Raw genomic sequence first — 26449 nt, 5'->3', positions numbered from 1 at the left:
AATAGCCATATGAATGTTTACACGCGCATAAACAACAATGCTACAGTTTTTGCCTTGATTTGTTATTATTAATGCTCATTCCCATGTTTATTTGTTAACCACTGCGGGTTACGATTGGATTCTCCTAGTACAACCATTTAAAACAGGTATATAAGAAAAAAAAAGGAGATACATTCAGACGTTTCGTATTCTTGGATGGGGGTGGAGATATTGTTTTTGAGGAGCGGGGGGTGGGGGGTCCGATTTACTTTTTTTTTGAGCGGGGGGGGGGGGTCCTTTTTGGCTACCGCGATTCAAATAAGACGCGCATTGCGAAAAAAATCACGTGAATTTTTAAATGGCAAAATCACGCCATAAACACAGAAATTGGCTGTGGGCGCCACGCCATAGAGCGACGAAAACATAAAATCTTCTAATAAAAATAATCCCTTTCTGTTGCTTTATGATGTTCTTTGCCGTCTAGCCGCCCGCCAAAAGCTGTCTTCTAGTTTTGTCAGGTAAAATCTTTTGATAGCTTCTATGAAGCCAATGAATTCTTGTGTCTAATGGTAGGTCTCATATTTTATGTACTTTAACAACAAAGAGCGATTCTACTAGCGCAGGGGATACCCGGGGTGGGGGTTTGTTGGGGTCTCTCCAGATAAGTAGACGTGGGTATTATCGTCCCATCTTTAAGAGTATAAAATTTCGACCAACTGCCATCCCTTAGGGAGTGTTTAACGTCTTTTCCCGATTTTCAGCTATCTCTTAGGATTAAACATTTCTTAGAACACACCCAATTTGCTATCTCTTAGGGGTAAGAATTTCTGTTGACCGCGCCCAAAGTATCATCCCATAGGGTTTAAAATCGATTTTGCCGACGATCGCCCCCGTCTGTTTTTATCCCCACAAGCCCCGGGAGGGCATGTTATAATTTGATGAGTAAACCTTATTTGAGGATATTGCTTTTATTCAATCAGATACATGCTCAAAGTGCACGCACTTGAATAAACAAAGGTTTAAATAAAGCTACGTTGTTTGTGGATAATAGTGGCTTTAGTTTTGTACTGCACTGGTTATACTAGCTCATTGTTAGTGGTAGTTGTGACGACTCGGAAGGTTCAAAGAAAGCAGGTTAACGCTAACCCAGAGTTAAATAAGGTTATCCAATCAAATATCTCGTTAATATATTTATCCGTGGATAAGCGCTAACCTGCTTTCGAGGAACCGGGCCCTGGTTTTCTTGACAGAGTGATTTCAACAGTGGTCTTGCCCATAAGTTTGTGGAAAACAGTGGCTGTAGTCTTCCGTTCGTGGATAATGCAATAGAGTTACTGTTGTATTTCTAGCCGAGCGGCCTGGTTTCCTTCAAGAGCCAGCTAAGCGCTTCATGTCTTCCCTGTTCACGAAGAGCAGCACCAACTTTCTCTGCACAAAGCTCGTGGTAAGAGTTCAGCCAGTCCACCTTGATCACAAGAAAATAGCATGTCACCATTGAAGACGTTTATGTAGATAATTATACTCTTTTCGAAAAAAAAAATGAAGAAATACGTGTTATTCTTGAATGTTTTTTTTTTTAAGTGAGGTTCGCAGATAACAAGACTCACCTCTTCTTGACTCAACATCGATGGAATCAGCATTTTGGTTTGAATAGGAAACTTGAAGAAAAATGCAAAAAGATCACAGTATACACATAAATACACCTTAGGTTTTGATTTGATTGCTAAAACTAGAAAGACAACAACAAGCTGTAAAAAAGCTACGGAAAACCTGTCGGGTCAAAAGACGGATAATTTTAGTTAATAGAACAATGAACTGAACAATTTTTTTTTCTTTTTCGAGCGCCGGCTAGCAGGCTAGACAGTATCATACTGAGAATTCTATGTCTGTTCAAACTTACCAGGGTACAATGTTCAAAGCCAAGCCAACCTTTGTTCTTGAAGTTATACTAAGAACAAGAGAAACACAGCTTAGCATACCTTATTACACTTAAATTTTGCGACATCAAAATTTCGCGATTTTGAGATGGCGATATTTCGGGACACTTTATTTTCGCCATTTCGCCTTTTTCGTAAAAACCAGGTCATTTTATTTTCGCGATTTTACGATTCTGCGACAACAAAAAAACAAACAAGCAAAACAAGCGAAATTAGATACTTCTTGTGCACATACTTAATTTTCGCGCATCCCAATTTTTGCGTCACTTTATTTTCTCGATTATTTTTAAATAGCAAAATTGCAGTGACGCGAAAATAAAGTGTAATAAGGTAATCATTCTAAACTTCATGACAACACGCAGTCCGCTGATACATGCGCCCACCTGTAACTCCACCGGCTTGATGATGTAGACGTTCTCAATGCGAATTCCGAAATTGCCATCTTCATAATAACCAGGCTCTGAAAGGGAAAAAGAGCTAGTGGACCAAATTATCTCCAAGCGAGATCAACATATAACATGTTTATTGACGGGTACTGGCTTACTGAAAGAAGTGCTCATATAACAAAGTCTTTTGATGGTCCACGGCTTACCGATCATAACGACAATGGTTTTTGATGGTTCATGGCTAACCAATATTATGATGACAATGACAACCCCGGTGATGATGTTCCGTGATGGAAATACAGTATGGCGTACGCCATATTGAAAATTACCCAGAAGACCATGGGACGAGGTTGCTTTGATGGTTCACGGCTTACCGATGCAAGTGCTCATATTATAACAATGGTTGTTGATGGTTCATGGCTTACCGATAGAAAGACCCATATTATAACAATGGTTATTGATAGGTGATGGCTTACCCTTAGAAGTGCTCATATTATAACAATATGGCTATTTACAGGTTAGTGCTTACCGATAGAAGTGCTCATATTATAACAATATGTTTTTGTTATTGCTTACCGATAGAAGTGCTCATATTATAACAATATGTTTTTGTTATTGCTTACCGATAGAAGTGCTCATATTATAACAATATGTTTTTGTTATTGCTTACCGATAGAAGTGCTCATATTATAACAATATGTTTTTGTTATTGCTTACCGATAGAAGTGCTCATATTATAACAATATGTTTTTGTTATTGCTTACCGATAGAAGTGCTCATATTATAACAATATGTTTTTGTTATTGCTTACCGATAGAAGTGCTCATATTATAACAATATGTTTTTGTTATTGCTTACCGATAGACGTGGTCATGCCTGCCTCTAGTGGCGCCTCGTCGGGTCTGGCGCGAAGGTTTATCCCTTGTGGACCTGGGAATAGTTAAGGACATGTTACCCCTGGATTGCCGCAAGGTCACCCTGATTTTAGAGGCCAAAACATGCTGTTTCTTTATTAGCATCGAGAAGCTTGCTTTTACTTACAGAGCTGTTAATTTGGTATTCATTTAGAAGATTGAAAAATCCAAAATAATCCATATCATTTTATGCTTTAGGAATAGAATGGAGTCTTTTTTAATCTAGGATGGATTGAAATTCAAAAAGATTCAAGTGGATTTAGTTATTTTTAATCTTTTTTAATCTAGGATGGATTGAAATTCAAAAAGATTCAAGTGGATTTAGTTATTTTAAAAGGCTCACCCCATTTACTTACCTTCCATCGGCTGATTTTGGGAAGCTTTTGGTGAATAGTCGATCGATCTTGGTAAATGAAGTATAGAACTGTGGTTTTGAGTTATTTTTAGGGGCCTTTTAGAATTCTTAGGGGTCACAATTTCTTAACGATAATATAATGAAAACAATACAAACGGTAACTTTAACGGCATAAAGGGCAAGCCTTACCCTCATGGACATTAAGAAAACAGCCGACACCATGCCCCGTGCCGTGAAGATAGTCCAAACCTACATCCCACAATGCCTTTCGCGCCAGCACTTCAAGCCTATGACCTATAGAAACATGTGACTCTCACTTGCTCGTTTTCGCAAACCGATGACAAAATATCAGCCTTGAAATGTACAACAGCAGTTTCCTCTATAGGTTACCTGTGGTTTTGTTGGGAAAGACTGTCATTGCCAGGCTCACGTGACCCTTGAAGACACGGGTGAAACATTCCTGTACAAAACGAACATAAGCAAAGTAACAAGTTGTACCTTGAATCAAAGAGACTTCCAAAGAAAACTATGTTACATATTGCAATACAATAAAACAAAATTATGTGGTGGGATATTCTGTACAGGGGTGGTCCCTGCACTTTCACGAGCTTCAAAAATCGGAAATTACGTTTCACGATAAACTGTAAACTGAAGACAAGGAACAATCTTTACTCGGAAATCACGATTAACAATCACGCTGATCAAATTTCGCCATTCCCGAATCATGGCGAAGGTAGCAATCATGGATCACGCTTTTCAATTTGTCCTTTTCACGATTCACGATAAACAAAAAAGGAAGTTCACGGATCACAAAAATAACCCTACCGCCGCTGTCTGTAATTTAGCCAAACAAAGGATCTGACGGGTGTAGATCACACCTGTTCGTATCTTGTAGGTTTGCCGAAGTTTCATATAAAGGATCTGACGGGTGTCTACCTGTGAGTAAAAAATGCGTGCACACCTGTTCGTATCTTGTAGGTTTCCCGAAGTGTACAGTACGTGTCACGTCTGTGGTGCCATCCCTGCGAAAAAACAAGTATTTAGAAGCCATGAAATTCCAACAGAATCTTTAAACCTATAACAAATATTTACAATAGAAGCCATGACCTATCATTAGTCCAACAGCAACCTTTAAAGTCTTTAACCAATCACAATCACAGAACGTTTAAAAACTGATAAGGGACAATGGCCTACTTGTACTGGGCTCCTGAGTCGCACAGATACAGATCATTCTTGGAAATCATCCGGGTCGTCTCTTCTGTAGGTCTGAAAAAAAGAAACTAACTTTTTGATCAACTACTATTTGTTTTTGATCGCATTATTAAACCCAACAACAGTCTATTTACGAGAAATCCTCAAAATACTATCCACAAGTCTGATCTAATGTAAATCAATTTTATTAGCTCATGAAAATGGATGTTTTGTGTGACTTGATATTGCGCAGGAGCATAAAATGGCGGTGTAATTATATCTTTAAGATTAACAATTACACCTCAAAAGTATCGCTCCCACGCTTCAAGTAATAAGCTGGCGTAAAGCGCTCCCCCCCCCCCCCCCCCCCCACATCTGACCTGTAGTGAATAATGGCGCCGTTAGACCCTGAACTGGAGATGGTGGCGAAGCTTAAACTCACAAAATCATCTTGCTCCCTAAAACAAGCATAACGCAATCACCATGGTACACAGCATAACGCAGTCACCATGGTACAAAGTATAATGCAATCACCATGGTACACAGCATAACACAATCACTATGGTACACAGCATAACACAATCACTATGGTACACAGCATAACACAATCACCATGGTACACAGTATAACGCAATCACCATGGTACAAAGTATAACGCAATCACCATGGTACACAGCATAACGCAATCACCATGGTACACAGCATAACACAGTCACGATGGTACACAGCATAACGCAATCACCATGGTACACAGCATAACACAGTCACGATGGTACACAGCATAACACAGTCACGATGGTACACAGCATAACTCAATCACCATGGTACACAGCATAACGCAATCATCATTGTACACAGCATAACGCAATCACCATGGTACACAGCATAACACAATCACCATGGTACACAGCATAACGCAGTCACCATGGTACAAAGTATAACGCAATCACCATGGTACACAGCATAACACAATCACTATGGTACACAGCATAACACAGTCACCATGGTACAAAGTATAATGCAATCACCATGGTACACAGCATAACACAATCACTATGGTACACAGCATAACACAATCACTATGGTACACAGCATAACACAATCACCATGGTACACAGTATAACGCAATCACCATGGTACAAAGTATAACGCAATCACCATGGTACACAGCATAACGCAATCACCATGGTACACAGCATAACACAGTCACGATGGTACACAGCATAACGCAATCACCATGGTACACAGCATAACACAGTCACGATGGTACACAGCATAACACAGTCACGATGGTACACAGCATAACTCAATCACCATGGTACACAGCATAACGCAATCATCATTGTACACAGCATAACGCAATCACCATGGTACACAGCATAACACAATCACCATGGTACACAGCATAACGCAGTCACCATGGTACAAAGTATAACGCAATCACCATGGTACACAGCATAACACAATCACTATGGTACACAGCATAACACAGTCACGATGGTACACAGCATAACGCAATCACCATGCTACACAGCACAACGCAATCACTATGGTACACAGCATAACACAATCACTATGGTACACAGCATAACACAATCACCATGCTACACAGCACAACGCAATCACTATGGTACACAGCATAACACAATCACTATGGTACACAGCATAACACAATCACCATGGTACACAGCATAACGCAGTCACTATGGTACACAGCATAACACAGTCACCATGGTACACAGTATAACGCAATCACCATGGTACAAAGTATAACGCAATCACCATGGTACACAGCATAACGCAATCACCATGGTACACAGCATAACACAGTCACGATGGTACACAGCATAACGCAATCACTATGGTACACAGCATAACACAATCACTATGGTACACAGCATAACACAATCACCATGGGACACAGTATAACGCAATCGCCATGGTACACAGCATAACACAGTCACTACGGTACACAGCATAACACAATCACTATGGTACACAGCATAACACAATCACCATGGTACACAGTATAACGCAATCACCATGGTACAAAGTATAACGCAATCACCATGGTACACAGCATAACCGCAATCACCATGGTACACAGCATAACGCAATCACCATGGTACACAGCATAACGCAATCACCATGGTACACAGCATGACGCAATCACCATGGTACACAGCATAACGCAATCACCATGGTACACAGCATAACACAGTCACGATGGTACACAGCATAACACAATCACTATGGTACACAGCATAACACAATCACCATGGTACACAGTATAACGCAATCACCATGGTACAAAGTATAACGCAATCACCATGGTACACAGCATAACGCAATCACCATGGTACACAGCATAACACAGTCACGATGGTACACAGCATAACGCAATCACCATGGTACACAGCATAACACAGTCACGATGGTACACAGCATAACACAGTCACGATGGTACACAGCATAACTCAATCACCATGGTACACAGCATAACGCAATCATCATTGTACACAGCATAACGCAATCACCATGGTACACAGCATAACACAATCACTATGGTACACAGCATAACACAATCACTATGGTACACAGCATAACACAATCACCATGGTACACAGTATAACGCAATCACCATGGTACAAAGTATAACGCAATCACCATGGTACACAGCATAACGCAATCACCATGGTACACAGCATAACACAGTCACGATGGTACACAGCATAACGCAATCACCATGGTACACAGCATAACACAGTCACGATGGTACACAGCATAACACAGTCACGATGGTACACAGCATAACTCAATCACCATGGTACACAGCATAACGCAATCATCATTGTACACAGCATAACGCAATCACCATGGTACACAGCATAACACAATCACCATGGTACACAGCATAACGCAGTCACCATGGTACAAAGTATAACGCAATCACCATGGTACACAGCATAACACAATCACTATGGTACACAGCATAACACAGTCACCATGGTACAAAGTATAATGCAATCACCATGGTACACAGCATAACACAATCACTATGGTACACAGCATAACACAATCACTATGGTACACAGCATAACACAATCACCATGGTACACAGTATAACGCAATCACCATGGTACAAAGTATAACGCAATCACCATGGTACACAGCATAACGCAATCACCATGGTACACAGCATAACACAGTCACGATGGTACACAGCATAACGCAATCACCATGGTACACAGCATAACACAGTCACGATGGTACACAGCATAACACAGTCACGATGGTACACAGCATAACTCAATCACCATGGTACACAGCATAACGCAATCATCATTGTACACAGCATAACGCAATCACCATGGTACACAGCATAACACAATCACCATGGTACACAGCATAACGCAGTCACCATGGTACAAAGTATAACGCAATCACCATGGTACACAGCATAACACAATCACTATGGTACACAGCATAACACAGTCACGATGGTACACAGCATAACGCAATCACCATGCTACACAGCACAACGCAATCACTATGGTACACAGCATAACACAATCACTATGGTACACAGCATAACACAATCACCATGCTACACAGCACAACGCAATCACTATGGTACACAGCATAACACAATCACTATGGTACACAGCATAACACAATCACCATGGTACACAGCATAACGCAGTCACTATGGTACACAGCATAACACAGTCACCATGGTACACAGTATAACGCAATCACCATGGTACAAAGTATAACGCAATCACCATGGTACACAGCATAACGCAATCACCATGGTACACAGCATAACACAGTCACGATGGTACACAGCATAACGCAATCACTATGGTACACAGCATAACACAATCACTATGGTACACAGCATAACACAATCACCATGGGACACAGTATAACGCAATCGCCATGGTACACAGCATAACACAGTCACTACGGTACACAGCATAACACAATCACTATGGTACACAGCATAACACAATCACCATGGTACACAGTATAACGCAATCACCATGGTACAAAGTATAACGCAATCACCATGGTACACAGCATAACCGCAATCACCATGGTACACAGCATAACGCAATCACCATGGTACACAGCATAACGCAATCACCATGGTACACAGCATGACGCAATCACCATGGTACACAGCATAACGCAATCACCATGGTACACAGCATAACACAGTCACGATGGTACACAGCATAACACAATCACTATGGTACACAGCATAACACAATCACCATGGTACACAGTATAACGCAATCACCATGGTACAAAGTATAACACAATCACCATGGTACACAGTATAACGCAATCACCATGGTACACAGCATAACACAGTCACGATGGTACACAGCATAACGCAATCACCATGGTACACAGCATAACACAGTCACGATGGTACACAGCATAACACAGTCACGATGGTACACAGCATAACTCAATCACCATGGTACACAGCATAACGCAATCATCATTGTACACAGCATAACGCAATCACCATGGTACACAGCATAACACAATCACTATGGTACACAGCATAACACAATCACTATGGTACACAGCATAACACAATCACCATGGTACACAGTATAACGCAATCACCATGGTACAAAGTATAACGCAATCACCATGGTACACAGCATAACGCAATCACCATGGTACACAGCATAACACAGTCACGATGGTACACATCATAACGCAATCACCATGGTACACAGGATAACGCAATCACCATGGTACACAGCATAACACAATCACTATGGTACACAGCATAACACAATCACCATGGTACACAGTATAACGCAATCACCATGGTACAAAGTATAACGCAATCACCATGGTACACAGCATAACGCAATCACCATGGTACACAGCATAACACAGTCACGATGGTACACAGCATAACGCAATCACCATGGTACACAGCATAGCACAATCACTATGGTACACAGCATAACACAGTCACGATGGTACACAGCATAACGCAATCACCATGGTACACAGCATGACGCAATCACCATGGTACACAGCATAACGCAATCACCATGGTACACAGCATAACACAGTCACGATGGTACACAGCATAACACAGTCACGATGGTACACAGCATAACGCAATCACCATGGTACACAGCATGACGCAATCACCATGGTACACAGCATAACGCAATCACCATGGTACACAGCATAACGCAATCACCATGGTACACAGCATAACGCAATTACCATGGTACACAGCATAACACAGTCACGATGGTTTACAGCATAACTCAATCACCATGGTACACAGCATAACGCAATCATCATTGTACACAGCATAACGCAATCACCATGGTACACAGCATAACGCAATCATAATGGTACACAGCATAACGCAATCACGGTGGTACACAGCATAACGCAATTACAGTGGTACAAAGTATAACGCAATCACCATGGTACACAACATAACACAGTCACGATGGTACACGGCATAACGCAATCACCATGCTACACAGCACAACGCAATCACTATGGTACACAGCATAACACAATCACTATGGTACACAGCATAACACAATCACCATGCTACACAGCACAACGCAATCACTATGGTACACAGCATAACACAATCACTATGGTACACAGCATAACACAATCACCATGGTACACAGCATAACGCAGTCACTATGGTACACAGCATAACACAGTCACCATGGTACACAGTATAACGCAATCACCATGGTACAAAGTATAACGCAATCACCATGGTACACAGCATAACGCAATCACCATGGTACACAGCATAACACAGTCACGATGGTACACAGCATAACGCAATCACTATGGTACACAGCATAACACAATCACTATGGTACACAGCATAACACAATCACCATGGGACACAGTATAACGCAATCGCCATGGTACACAGCATAACACAGTCACTACGGTACACAGCATAACACAATCACTATGGTACACAGCATAACACAATCACCATGGTACACAGTATAACGCAATCACCATGGTACAAAGTATAACGCAATCACCATGGTACACAGCATAACCGCAATCACCATGGTACACAGCATAACGCAATCACCATGGTACACAGCATAACGCAATCACCATGGTACACAGCATGACGCAATCACCATGGTACACAGCATAACGCAATCACCATGGTACACAGCATAACACAGTCACGATGGTACACAGCATAACACAATCACTATGGTACACAGCATAACACAATCACCATGGTACACAGTATAACGCAATCACCATGGTACAAAGTATAACGCAATCACCATGGTACACAGCATAACGCAATCACCATGGTACACAGCATAACACAGTCACGATGGTACACAGCATAACGCAATCACCATGGTACACAGCATAACACAGTCACGATGGTACACAGCATAACACAGTCACGATGGTACACAGCATAACTCAATCACCATGGTACACAGCATAACGCAATCATCATTGTACACAGCATAACGCAATCACCATGGTACACAGCATAACACAGTCACTACGGTACACAGCATAACACAATCACTATGGTACACAGCATAACACAATCACCATGGTACACAGTATAACGCAATCACCATGGTACAAAGTATAACGCAATCACCATGGTATACAGCATAACGCAATCACCATGGTACACAGCATAACACAGTCACGATGGTACACAGCATAACGCAATCACCATGGTACACAGGATAACGCAATCACCATGGTACACAGCATAACACAATCACTATGGTACACAGCATAACACAATCACCATGGTACACAGTATAACGCAATCACCATGGTACAAAGTATAACGCAATCACCATGGTACACAGCATAACGCAATCACCATGGTACACAGCATAACACAGTCACGATGGTACACAGCATAACGCAATCACCATGGTACACAGCATAGCACAATCACTATGGTACACAGCATAACACAGTCACGATGGTACACAGCATAACGCAATCACCATGGTACACAGCATGACGCAATCACCATGGTACACAGCATAACGCAATCACCATGGTACACAGCATAACACAGTCACGATGGTACACAGCATAACACAGTCACGATGGTACACAGCATAACGCAATCACCATGGTACACAGCATGACGCAATCACCATGGTACACAGCATAACGCAATCACCATGGTACACAGCATAACGCAATCACCATGGTACACAGCATAACGCAATTACCATGGTACACAGCATAACACAGTCACGATGGTTTACAGCATAACTCAATCACCATGGTACACAGCATAACGCAATCATCATTGTACACAGCATAACGCAATCACCATGGTACACAGCATAACGCAATCATAATGGTACACAGCATAACGCAATCACGGTGGTACACAGCATAACGCAATTACAGTGGTACAAAGTATAACGCAATCACCATGGTACACAACATAACACAGTCACGATGGTACACGGCATAACGCAATCACCATGGTACACAGCATAACGCAATCATGGTGGTACACAGCATAACGCAATCACCATGGTACTCAGCATAACGCAATCACGGTGGTACACAGTATAACGCAATCACCATGGTACACAGCATAACGCAATCACCATGGTACACAGCATAACGCAATCACGGAGGTACACAGCATAATGCAATCATGGTGGTACACAGCATAACGCAATCACCATGGTACACAGCATAACGCAATCACGGTGGTACACAGTATAACGTAATCACGGTGGTACACGGCATAACGCAATCACGGTGGTACACGGCATAACGCAATCACCATGGTACACAGCATAACGCAATCACCATGGTACACAGCATAATGCAATCATGGTGGTACACAGCATAACGCAATCACCATGGTACACAGAATATAACGCAATCACGGTGGTACACAGTATAACGCAATCACCATGGTACACAGCATAACTCAATCACCATGGTACACAGCATAACGCAATCACCATGGTACACAGCATAACGCAATCACGGAGGTACACAGCATAACGCAATCACCATGGTACACAGCATAACGCAATCACGGAGGTACACAGCATAACGCAATCACCATGGCACAGCATAACGCAATCACGGTGGTACACAGCATAACGCAATTACGGTGGTACACGGCAACGCAATCACCATGGTACTCAGCATAACGCAATCACGGTGGTAAACAGTATAACGCAATCACGGTGGTACACGGCATAACGCAATCACGGTGGTACACGGCATAACGCAATCACCATGGTACACAGCATAACGCAATCACCATGGTACACAGCATAACGCAATCGCCATGGTACACAGCATAACACAGTCACTACGGTACACAGCATAACACAATCACGATGGTTTACAGCATAACTCAATCACCATGGTACACAGCATATCGCAATCACCATGGTACTCAGCATAACGCAATCACGGTGGTACACAGTATAACGCAATCGCCATGGTACACAGCATAACACAGTCACTATGGCACACAGCATAACGCAGTCACCATGGTACTCAGCATAACGCAGTCACGATGGTACACAGCATAACGCAGTCACTATGGCACACAGCATAACGCAATCACCATGGTACACAGCATAACGCAATCACCATGGTACACAGCATAACGCAATCACCATGGTACACAGCATAACGCAATCACCATGGTACACAGCATAACGCAGTCACTATGGCACACAGCATAATGCAGTCACGATGGTACACAGTATAACGCAGTCACGATGGTACACAGCATAACGCAATCACCATGGTACACAGCATAACGCAATCACCATGGTACACAGCATAACGCAATCACCATGGTACACAGCATAACGCAATCACCATGGTACACAAAATAACGCAATCACCATGGTACACAGCATATCGCAATCACCATGGTACACAGCATATCGCAATCACTATGGTACACAGTATAACACAGTCACGATGGTACACAGCATAACACAATCACTATGGTACACAGCATAACACAATCACCATGGTACACAGCATAACGCAGTCACCATGGTACACAGCATAACGCAGTCACTATGGCACACAGCATAACACAGTGACGATGGTACACAGCATAACGCAATCACCATGGTACACAGCATAACGCAATCACAATGGTACACAGCATAACGCAATCACCATGGTACACAGCATAACACAGTCACGATGGTACACATCATAACGCAATCACCATGATACACAGCATAACGCAATCACGGTGGTACACAGCATAACGCAATCACCATGGTACACAGCATAACGCAATCACCATGGTACACAGCATAACACAATCACCATGGTACACAGCATAACACAGTCACCATGATACACAGCATAACACAGTGACGATGGTAAGCAGCATAACGCAATCACCATGGTACACATCATAACGCAATCACCATGATACACAGCATAACACAGTGACGATGGTACACAGCATAACGCAATCACCATGGTACACAGCATAACGCAATCACCATGGTACACAGCATAACGCAATCACCATGGTACACAGCATAACACAGTCACGATGGTACACATCATAACGCAATCACCATGATACACAGCATAACACAGTGACGATGGTACACAGCATAACGCAATCACCATGGTACACAGCATAACACAATCACCATGGTACACAGCATAACACAATCACCATGGTACACAGCATAACGCAATCACCATGGTACACAGCATAACACAATCACTATGGTACACAGCATAACACAGTCACGATGGTACACAGCATAACACAGTCACGATGGTACACAGCATAACTCAATCACCATGGTACACAGCATAACGCAATCATCATTGTACACAGCATAACGCAATCACCATGGTACACAGTATAACGCAATCACCATGGTACAAAGTATAACGCAATCACCATGGTACACAGCATAACGCAATCACCATGGTACACAGCATAACACAGTCACGATGGTACACAGCATAACGCAATCACCATGGTACACAGCATAGCACAATCACTATGGTACACAGCATAACACAGTCACGATGGTACACAGCATAACGCAATCACCATGGTACACAGCATGACGCAATCACCATGGTACACAGCATAACGCAATCACCATGGTACACAGCATAACACAGTCACGATGGTACACAGCATAACACAGTCACGATGGTACACAGCATAACGCAATCACCATGGTACACAGCATGACGCAATCACCATGGTACACAGCATAACGCAATCACCATGGTACACAGCATAACGCAATCACCATGGTACACAGCATAACGCAATTACCATGGTACACAGCATAACACAGTCACGATGGTTTACAGCATAACTCAATCACCATGGTACACAGCATAACGCAATCATCATTGTACACAGCATAACGCAATCACCATGGTACACAGCATAACGCAATCATAATGGTACACAGCATAACGCAATCACGGTGGTACACAGCATAACGCAATTACAGTGGTACAAAGTATAACGCAATCACCATGGTACACAACATAACACAGTCACGATGGTACACGGCATAACGCAATCACCATGCTACACAGCACAACGCAATCACTATGGTACACAGCATAACACAATCACTATGGTACACAGCATAACACAATCACCATGCTACACAGCACAACGCAATCACTATGGTACACAGCATAACACAATCACTATGGTACACAGCATAACACAATCACCATGGTACACAGCATAACGCAGTCACTATGGTACACAGCATAACACAGTCACCATGGTACACAGTATAACGCAATCACCATGGTACAAAGTATAACGCAATCACCATGGTACACAGCATAACGCAATCACCATGGTACACAGCATAACACAGTCACGATGGTACACAGCATAACGCAATCACTATGGTACACAGCATAACACAATCACTATGGTACACAGCATAACACAATCACCATGGGACACAGTATAACGCAATCGCCATGGTACACAGCATAACACAGTCACTACGGTACACAGCATAACACAATCACTATGGTACACAGCATAACACAATCACCATGGTACACAGTATAACGCAATCACCATGGTACAAAGTATAACGCAATCACCATGGTACACAGCATAACCGCAATCACCATGGTACACAGCATAACGCAATCACCATGGTACACAGCATAACGCAATCACCATGGTACACAGCATGACGCAATCACCATGGTACACAGCATAACGCAATCACCATGGTACACAGCATAACACAGTCACGATGGTACACAGCATAACACAATCACTATGGTACACAGCATAACACAATCACCATGGTACACAGTATAACGCAATCACCATGGTACAAAGTATAACGCAATCACCATGGTACACAGCATAACGCAATCACCATGGTACACAGCATAACACAGTCACGATGGTACACAGCATAACGCAATCACCATGGTACACAGCATAACACAGTCACGATGGTACACAGCATAACACAGTCACGATGGTACACAGCATAACTCAATCACCATGGTACACAGCATAACGCAATCATCATTGTACACAGCATAACGCAATCACCATGGTACACAGCATAACACAGTCACTACGGTACACAGCATAACACAATCACTATGGTACACAGCATAACACAATCACCATGGTACACAGTATAACGCAATCACCATGGTACAAAGTATAACGCAATCACCATGGTATACAGCATAACGCAATCACCATGGTACACAGCATAACACAGTCACGATGGTACACAGCATAACGCAATCACCATGGTACACAGGATAACGCAATCACCATGGTACACAGCATAACACAATCACTATGGTACACAGCATAACACAATCACCATGGTACACAGTATAACGCAATCACCATGGTACAAAGTATAACGCAATCACCATGGTACACAGCATAACGCAATCACCATGGTACACAGCATAACACAGTCACGATGGTACACAGCATAACGCAATCACCATGGTACACAGCATAGCACAATCACTATGGTACACAGCATAACACAGTCACGATGGTACACAGCATAACGCAATCACCATGGTACACAGCATGACGCAATCACCATGGTACACAGCATAACGCAATCACCATGGTACACAGCATAACACAGTCACGATGGTACACAGCATAACACAGTCACGATGGTACACAGCATAACGCAATCACCATGGTACACAGCATGACGCAATCACCATGGTACACAGCATAACGCAATCACCATGGTACACAGCATAACGCAATCACCATGGTACACAGCATAACGCAATTACCATGGTACACAGCATAACACAGTCACGATGGTTTACAGCATAACTCAATCACCATGGTACACAGCATAACGCAATCATCATTGTACACAGCATAACGCAATCACCATGGTACACAGCATAACGCAATCATAATGGTACACAGCATAACGCAATCACGGTGGTACACAGCATAACGCAATTACAGTGGTACAAAGTATAACGCAATCACCATGGTACACAACATAACACAGTCACGATGGTACACGGCATAACGCAATCACCATGGTACACAGCATAACGCAATCATGGTGGTACACAGCATAACGCAATCACCATGGTACTCAGCATAACGCAATCACGGTGGTACACAGTATAACGCAATCACCATGGTACACAGCATAACGCAATCACCATGGTACACAGCATAACGCAATCACGGAGGTACACAGCATAATGCAATCATGGTGGTACACAGCATAACGCAATCACCATGGTACACAGCATAACGCAATCACGGTGGTACACAGTATAACGTAATCACGGTGGTACACGGCATAACGCAATCACGGTGGTACACGGCATAACGCAATCACCATGGTACACAGCATAACGCAATCACCATGGTACACAGCATAATGCAATCATGGTGGTACACAGCATAACGCAATCACCATGGTACACAGAATATAACGCAATCACGGTGGTACACAGTATAACGCAATCACCATGGTACACAGCATAACTCAATCACCATGGTACACAGCATAACGCAATCACCATGGTACACAGCATAACGCAATCACGGAGGTACACAGCATAACGCAATCACCATGGTACACAGCATAACGCAATCACGGAGGTACACAGCATAACGCAATCACCATGGCACAGCATAACGCAATCACGGTGGTACACAGCATAACGCAATTACGGTGGTACACGGCAACGCAATCACCATGGTACTCAGCATAACGCAATCACGGTGGTAAACAGTATAACGCAATCACGGTGGTACACGGCATAACGCAATCACGGTGGTACACGGCATAACGCAATCACCATGGTACACAGCATAACGCAATCACCATGGTACACAGCATAACGCAATCGCCATGGTACACAGCATAACACAGTCACTACGGTACACAGCATAACACAATCACGATGGTTTACAGCATAACTCAATCACCATGGTACACAGCATATCGCAATCACCATGGTACTCAGCATAACGCAATCACGGTGGTACACAGTATAACGCAATCGCCATGGTACACAGCATAACACAGTCACTATGGCACACAGCATAACGCAGTCACCATGGTACTCAGCATAACGCAGTCACGATGGTACACAGCATAACGCAGTCACTATGGCACACAGCATAACGCAATCACCATGGTACACAGCATAACGCAATCACCATGGTACACAGCATAACGCAATCACCATGGTACACAGCATAACGCAATCACCATGGTACACAGCATAACGCAGTCACTATGGCACACAGCATAATGCAGTCACGATGGTACACAGTATAACGCAGTCACGATGGTACACAGCATAACGCAATCACCATGGTACACAGCATAACGCAATCACCATGGTACACAGCATAACGCAATCACCATGGTACACAGCATAACGCAATCACCATGGTACACAAAATAACGCAATCACCATGGTACACAGCATATCGCAATCACCATGGTACACAGCATATCGCAATCACTATGGTACACAGTATAACACAGTCACGATGGTACACAGCATAACACAATCACTATGGTACACAGCATAACACAATCACCATGGTACACAGCATAACGCAGTCACCATGGTACACAGCATAACGCAGTCACTATGGCACACAGCATAACACAGTGACGATGGTACACAGCATAACGCAATCACCATGGTACACAGCATAACGCAATCACAATGGTACACAGCATAACGCAATCACCATGGTACACAGCATAACACAGTCACGATGGTACACATCATAACGCAATCACCATGATACACAGCATAACGCAATCACGGTGGTACACAGCATAACGCAATCACCATGGTACACAGCATAACGCAATCACCATGGTACACAGCATAACACAATCACCATGGTACACAGCATAACACAGTCACCATGATACACAGCATAACACAGTGACGATGGTAAGCAGCATAACGCAATCACCATGGTACACATCATAACGCAATCACCATGATACACAGCATAACACAGTGACGATGGTACACAGCATAACGCAATCACCATGGTACACAGCATAACGCAATCACCATGGTACACAGCATAACGCAATCACCATGGTACACAGCATAACACAGTCACGATGGTACACATCATAACGCAATCACCATGATACACAGCATAACACAGTGACGATGGTACACAGCATAACGCAATCACCATGGTACACAGCATAACACAATCACCATGGTACACAGCATAACACAATCACCATGGTACACAGCATAACGCAATCACCATGGTACACAGCATAACACAATCACTATGGTACACAGCATAACACAATCACTATGGTACACAGCATAACGCAATCACTATGGTACACAGTATAACACAATCACTATGGTACACAGCATAATGCAGTCACGATGGTACACAGCATAACGCAGTCACTATGGCACACAGCATAACGCAATCACCATGGTACACAGCATAACGCAATCACCATGGTACACAGCATAACGCAATCACTATGGTACACAGCATAACGCAGTCACGATGGTACACAGCATAACGCAGTCACTATGGCACACAGCATAACGCAATCACCATGGTACACAGCATAACGCAATCACCATGGTACACAGCATAACGCAATCACCATGGTACACAGCATAACGCAATCACCATGGTACACAGCATAACGCAGTCACCATGGTACACAGCATAACGCAGTCACTATGGCACACAGCATAATGCAGTCACGATGGTACACAGCATAACACAATCACCATGGTACACAGCATAACGCAGTCACTATGGCACACAGCATAATGCAGTCACGATGGTACACAGCATAACGCAATCACCATGGTACACAGCATAACGCAATCACCATGGTACACAGCATAACGCAGTCACTATGGCACACAGCATAATGCAGTCACGATGGTACACAGCATAACACAATCACCATGGTACACAGGATAACACAATCACCATGGTACACAGCATAACGCAATCACCATGGTACACAGCATAATGCAATCATGGTGGTACACAGTATAACGCAATCACCATGGTACACGGCATAACGCAATCACCATGGTACCCAGCATAATGCAATCATGACATCACACAGCATAATGCAATCATGACATAACACAGCATAACGTAATCATGACGGTGCACAGCATAATGCAATCACGACATCACACAGCATAACATACCTTCTCAACTCTTCCAACTTATCTGCTGCCAATATTTCGGTAAGTTCCGCCTTGGGCACCTGCGAAAAAAATTCTACTGGTTGAAAGAGAAAAAAACGGATGGCAAAGAGATTGGTTCATCAGGATCAAGACAGTATGAGGTAGCAGGGATTGTACTAAAGGAATGAGATAGTAGGGATTGTTCTAAAGGAATGATATAGTAGGGATTGTACTAAAGAAATGAGATAGTAGGGATTGTACTAAAGGAATGAGATAGTAGGGATTGTACTAAAGGAATGAGATTGTAGGGATTGCACTAAAGGAATGAGATAGTAGGGATTGTTCTAAAGGAATGAGATAGCAGGGATTGTACTAAAGGAATGAGATAGTAGGGATTGTACTAAAGGAATGAGATTGTAGGGATTGTACTAAAGGAATGAGATAGTAGGGATTGTTCTAAAGGAATGAGATAGCAGGGATTGTACTAAAGGAATGAGATAGTAGGGATTGTACTAAAGGAATGAGATTGTAGGGATTGTACTAAAGGAATGAGATAGTAGGGATTGTACTAAAGGAATGAGATAGTAGGGATTGTACTAAAGGAATGATATATCAGGGATTGCAGTGAAGGAATGAGATAGTAGGGATTGTACTAAAGGAATGAGATGCAAGGGATTGTACTAAAGGAATGAGATGGTAGGGATGGGAATAGCAGGAATGGGATGGGATGAATAGGATTGAAGAAAAAAAGAACTTGACTATAGCTATGGATATGAAGAAATGAGACTGTAGGACTGGAATTATATTATATACCTCTTGTTCCAGCCAAGCAAAGAACTCACACAAAGCAACAGCATCACGGATCTAAGCAACATAACAAACAACTGGCTCATACAAAATGTAATCAAAATGAATTCTTCAACAAATAAAGGGAAGCTCAGCCATTGTCCTATGTAGATACAGCAGTACTAAAGGAGGATTCTAGGTTTGAACTAGTTTTTTCTACAGCTTGCTTGTGGTTTTTTTAGTTATACCACATGTATAACCTAGAGTGGGTACATTTAGGCTTACATGTGATTGCCGTAGTCCTTCCAGCTCCACTTCATTTTTCAGGGCTTTGCTGAGGGCAACAGGAGATGATTCATCAAGCATGCATGTCTAACAGGGAAAGAGTCAAATGAGGAGCTGACATTAGCCAACCATAATAGCAACCTCATCGGCACTAGCTGTTCCACAGGGGGCCCAGGCTAGTGGTTAACCAAGGGCTGATTCTGCACTTCATTTTTGCTGTAAATAACAATGAAATAACTACATACAAACTAGTCAATCTTTAACCATAACTACATATATGAACAAGAATAAGAAGGCCAATCTCAAGCCAATACTACATACATTTACAAATGACTTAACAAGAGTAAGAAGCCAATCTCCAGCCTAGCTATATAACGTTCAATCTTGTTTAGAAAGGGTGAGAGGTTATTTCAGTGATGTAAACAATAACAAAGCAGGGTATTTACAGAGGTTAAAATTTAGACCTTTTTATAGACTTACTTCTGGAACTAAGGAAGTCAAAGCCATACTAGAATTTGAACTGATCTGCAAGAAATGAAGGTACAATGTTTTAGTTTGCCTTTACATAACTACAATTAGCTCTTGCAAGTGCTTACCCATATCCGACTGCCCTTAGCCACCTCTTCCCGCAATGCATCTTGGATCTCATTGTATTCCTTTAAGGTAATCCTAGTTTCATTGCTATCAGAATTGTCTAATTCCAAGTGCTTGCGCACAGAAGAGTCAATCTTGTTTTGATCAATGAATAAGCTGAAATGTAAAAGGCACATCTTAGATAATTGATAGTCAAAGCTGTAGGTGATTGAGACCTTGAAAATTCAAAAAAAAGTTGGATCTCATTTGAATGCAATTATATAATACAATGGTACGTAAAAAAACACATTTGTCCAGGGCCTTAAGTTTTATAATGATAAATAGGTTTTGCTGTTTTTTTTATAACAAAAAAATTGTTCGACAAATACTTAATTGTCAACTATGCATGAAAGTTTACAGTAAGCTTACTTACAAGACATTGTCCAATGTTACAATAGCGTAGGCAAAGAAAACTGGGTTAAATTCAATATCTGAACCACGGAGATTAAACATCCCTGAAAAATCATAGATATCAGTTACAGCAGAATTAATATAATATTAACTTTGCGCTAATGAAAAATTAATAAATTGAATCAGAAAATTAAATGGATGGCAAAACATGAGCCACTGTATTGCAAAACAAACTAACAAGCAACGTCATCCAAAGCTGTCAAGACAAATGCTGTGGCTTTCTTCTTCTTCAAAGTTGTGCGCAGCTCTTTGACTTTGTCTTGCCATGATTTTCCTAGAAACAGAACCAGAGTTATCACAATCTGCAAGGGTCTAATAATGATAAATAAATCTTATTTGAAGATAATTTTAATTTACCAGTGTAAGATAACCCAAGGGGCATCACTCCATCTGATGGGGGACAGGGGCGATCATGTTTTTCCCACACTATATCTACAAGGTTAGTTTCTGTGTGGACTAAAGTCAGGCCTGCTGATCTCAAAGTCTGCAAACAACAACATATAAATATTGCAAAAAATGTTGGGTACAAATTCAAATGACATCTCTCCCTTTTAGCATGACATACCGTTGACATCTTCTTCCACTGAACTGTCGATAAAAACAGTGTAACAAACAACATAAGATTAAAGATGTTGTAAGCGTCATGATTATTATAATTGACATAAACATTACAACTATTAATAATCATTATCATCATCACTCTAACCACCAACATCAATATTCTATCTCTATAAATATCACCATCATTATTAACAATAGCCCGAGTGTCAGGCCCTTTTATTGTTCCCAGTGAAGTATATACCGGGAAGTAGTTTTCCACTTAGACTTGAGAAAAATAAAATTGCCTTGATACTTAGACTATATTACAGTGAGGACACAGAAAACAGGCCATGATGAACAGCTTTGACCAATCAGATTCGGCTTGAGCACCATAAACATTTTGAGAAAAAAAATGCCAATGAAAAATGCCAGACGTTGTTTATTTGACCTTGCACATGTATTTGACCGTAGCCAGACTGTTTGTCTGTCGATTGAGCATGGGAACACCCTAACCTGATTGGCTGGACTATTTTTTTAATGTTTACGGTGTTCAAGCTGAATCTGATTGGTCCAAGTTGTTCAGCATGGCCCACTTTCTGTGTCCTCACTGTAAAACCATCATCATAAATGAAGGCAATGTCAACAACAACACCTTATCTCATCATCATCATCACCTTTATCACATCAACATATCCTAATCTTTTGCACATCACCATCATCATTATCAACTAAGCCAATGCTATCATCATCTGTACCTTTATCACATCTATTAATCATCACTACCATCATTTTTGTCTCAATGATGACATCATCAGTGCCATTTATGACCACCACAATCATCATCATCTCTTATGGACCATGTTTTACCTAGTGGCATCAGGAATGGATCCACTCCAACCCTTGAGCCAATTGGGAGTTCCTGGAATCACACCAGCAAATGTAATGAATACTATAGATTTGATTGCCAGTCTCAGTTTGGCTTGGACAGCTACACTTACTTGAATAAGCCACTCTTCCTGCTTTGGGGTGTCTGGAAGACCTGTTTTATGTATTACAGGTAAATGTAAGGTCCGTAAAAGGTAGACATGTTTGCCCTGTGCCTTAAATGTGAGCCACAAGGGGGTGCTGACTCTCAAAATGATAGCACATGCATTGAGGGATGCAGTGTCAAAAAGAACAAGACAATGACATTCTCTTATGAGGAAACAGTAAGAAGGGGGGGGGGGGGGACCAGAGAGAAGGATATGATTTTTTTTGGTGCTCAATTGCTTGTTTTTCTAAGGCAACCGGGTTGCCTGTAATAACTCAACAGCACCCACATCAAACTGAAGTAAGCATGTATAGCATACAGAAAAAGTGTTTTTTAAATTTTTAAAAAGCAAAATTTCTACAACATAACTAATAATTGGATTGTACCAAAAAACTAACCATCTCTCATCAGCATCCAGTTGGCATCTAGCTGTCTCTCAGCATGGAGAAAGTACCTCCCATCTGTCCACAATGCAGCTTTGTGGTCTGTCACAATTGCTGTCCCTGTTATTACAGATGTGGGTAATAACTTTTTTATCTAATATCTCAAGCATTTGTTTGTTCTTGAAAACTGGTGGTAAAAAACTAACCTGCAGAACCATCAAATCCAGATATAAATCCTCGACGAAGATCACAGGAAGCCAGATATTCACTCTACATTAAGAATATCATGAGATATTGACAGATCCATTTTGCAAGCAAACTAAGCCTCATATTTAGGGGATGATTTTAGCATAATCCCTTGTTTTTACAGAGGCATAGAACATTAAACTTCAATCTTGTGTTGATTTATCTCCCTAGAAGTAGGCTGACCAACAAAAAATATCAGACATCCTTGTGCCATTACCTTAATCTTAATTTCATTTTCAGGGATGAAAATGGCATTTTGTTATGTTTGAGCCTTTAAAATGCTGTCAATGAATAGATATAACCAGGATTCTCCAAAATCTAAGGCCAGTAATTTTTCTTGTGTGTTACTGAAAACAACATTCGTTAAAGATACCAGGACAGCAAACAGGAACAAGATTTAAATTTAAACAATGGACAGAAATAGGAAAGGGAAACAAAAGCAGCCAAAAATGGGTTTTTAACAGGCCTCCCTGAGGATTCTGGTACTCCATGGCAGGTGAAACTCACCTGGTGGGCGTCGCAGGAGGGTATGATATAAGCCTGTATTGCCTCTGACACATAATTCTTGTTTTTCATCAGAGCTCTAAGCTGTTGAAGAAGGTGACCTGTTGGTCGCGACATGCTAAATGGTGTTGCCGACACTGGGGCTCAAGTCCTGCAAGGCAATTAGGAGAATGGAACAAACTTAATAAGAGACCAAATCACCTTTAAAGCTCTAATAAGCTCCAAGGGGTTTATTTTGTGTGTGTTGAGGAGGGGAGAGAAGGGCTTTTTGGAGAGGGGGCTTTAGGGTTTGACCATTAAAAAAGTGAAGGGGGTGGTGGGGAGGTTTTAGCCATGTATGTTTTTTTTCTTGTCTCCAAGACATTTATGTTTATATGCATTTTTTTCTGTATGGTTTGGGCTGCATGCATTTTTTTCTTTTTCATTGTATATGAATTTTTTTTGCTCCTTTCCCCACCCTCCCATGGTCCATTCCTTAAAGAGAAAGGGGGTTTATTTCAAAATTTGTTGACACCAAAATATTGGCCAAAAATACATGATCATTTGACGACGGCTTTGAATTAAAGCTGAGAAATTGCTGTTAACCCATATCAAATGGGGGTAAAAGGGGGGGGTATGCAAAGTGTCCCATTTTCTTGTGTTGCAGATTAGGTATTTTGGCCTATAAAAATGGAAGACGTTCTCCTTGAAAGGTCTACTATAGAGTTATGCTAACTTCACAAAAAAACGAATTTTTACTTATATAGCCTCTGTAACTCAAATAATGAACGAAATAATTAGCTGAGAATAAAAATACTTCGTTCCTGTCTAGATATCCAGTAGTGGGGCATGCGATAGGATCTGAAGGGAAGACCTAGATAGTCTCCCATAGTCTAGATTACTAGGAAACGCAAGTTGCATTACAGTACAGAGATATTGGTTATTCTGGGGACTGGACACAAGCAAATTTTTATACTTCTATATACTTACCTTTTGTAGTTGTTAAACTATCCGTAGTTTTTGAGTAAAAAAACGATTTCCTGTTGATGTCCGAGAAACACGGGTAACGGGTGGTGGGTATAAGCCGCTGACAAGAAGACGCAGAACCGCGGTAGATAA

The 26449-nt window shown here is 41.8% G+C and overlaps 1 protein-coding gene across 2 annotated transcripts; it reads right to left on the bottom strand.

Moving 5' to 3' along the window:
* Nucleotides 1-931: 931 nt before the first annotated feature.
* On the bottom strand, nt 932-26431 carry LOC5505376 (xaa-Pro aminopeptidase 1). Of its 2 annotated transcripts, XM_032373803.2 has the most exons (25): nt 26321-26431; nt 25355-25502; nt 24808-24871; nt 24617-24721; nt 24187-24227; nt 24056-24107; nt 23214-23236; nt 23006-23132; nt 22827-22922; nt 22611-22692; nt 22201-22354; nt 22085-22129; nt 21605-21691; nt 21347-21397; nt 20555-20613; nt 5143-5220; nt 4766-4837; nt 4533-4593; nt 3962-4031; nt 3761-3865; nt 3161-3232; nt 2300-2376; nt 1880-1927; nt 1587-1637; nt 932-1444 (listed from the first exon to the last, which is right to left on the bottom strand). In XM_032373803.2, the coding sequence occupies exons 2-25, from the start codon at nt 25466-25468 to the stop codon at nt 1325-1327; spliced, it is 1854 nt and encodes a 617-aa protein (XP_032229694.1). In that variant the 5' UTR covers nt 25469-25502; nt 26321-26431; the 3' UTR covers nt 932-1324. The 2 variants fall into 2 exon arrangements, with proteins under 2 accessions (XP_032229694.1, XP_032229695.1); XM_032373804.2 differs by lacking the exons at nt 24187-24227; nt 24808-24871; nt 25355-25502; nt 26321-26431.
* Between the last annotated feature and the right edge of the window lie 18 nt (nt 26432-26449).

This window comes from Nematostella vectensis, chromosome 6 (genome assembly GCF_932526225.1).
Source record: "Nematostella vectensis chromosome 6, jaNemVect1.1, whole genome shotgun sequence".
In the NCBI taxonomy this organism is placed as follows: Eukaryota; Metazoa; Cnidaria; class Anthozoa; order Actiniaria; family Edwardsiidae; genus Nematostella; species Nematostella vectensis.
Note: the sequence above shows the minus strand (reverse complement) of the source record. Positions and strands in the feature narration are given on the sequence as shown.

Bases quoted from the DNA above. Each gene is read 5' to 3' on its own strand.
- LOC5505376 (XM_032373803.2), bottom strand. From the start codon at position 25,468: ATGTCGCGACCAACAGGTCACCTTCTTCAACAGCTTAGAGCTCTGATG. The intron at 21,398-21,604 runs GTAAGCCTAAAT...TATGTTGCTTAG, and splicing joins AAGGACTACGGCAATCACAT to ATCCGTGATGCTGTTGCTTT. The intron at 1,638-1,879 runs GTAAGTTTGAAC...TTTTTCTTCAAG, and splicing joins GCTTTGAACATTGTACCCTG to TTTCCTATTCAAACCAAAAT.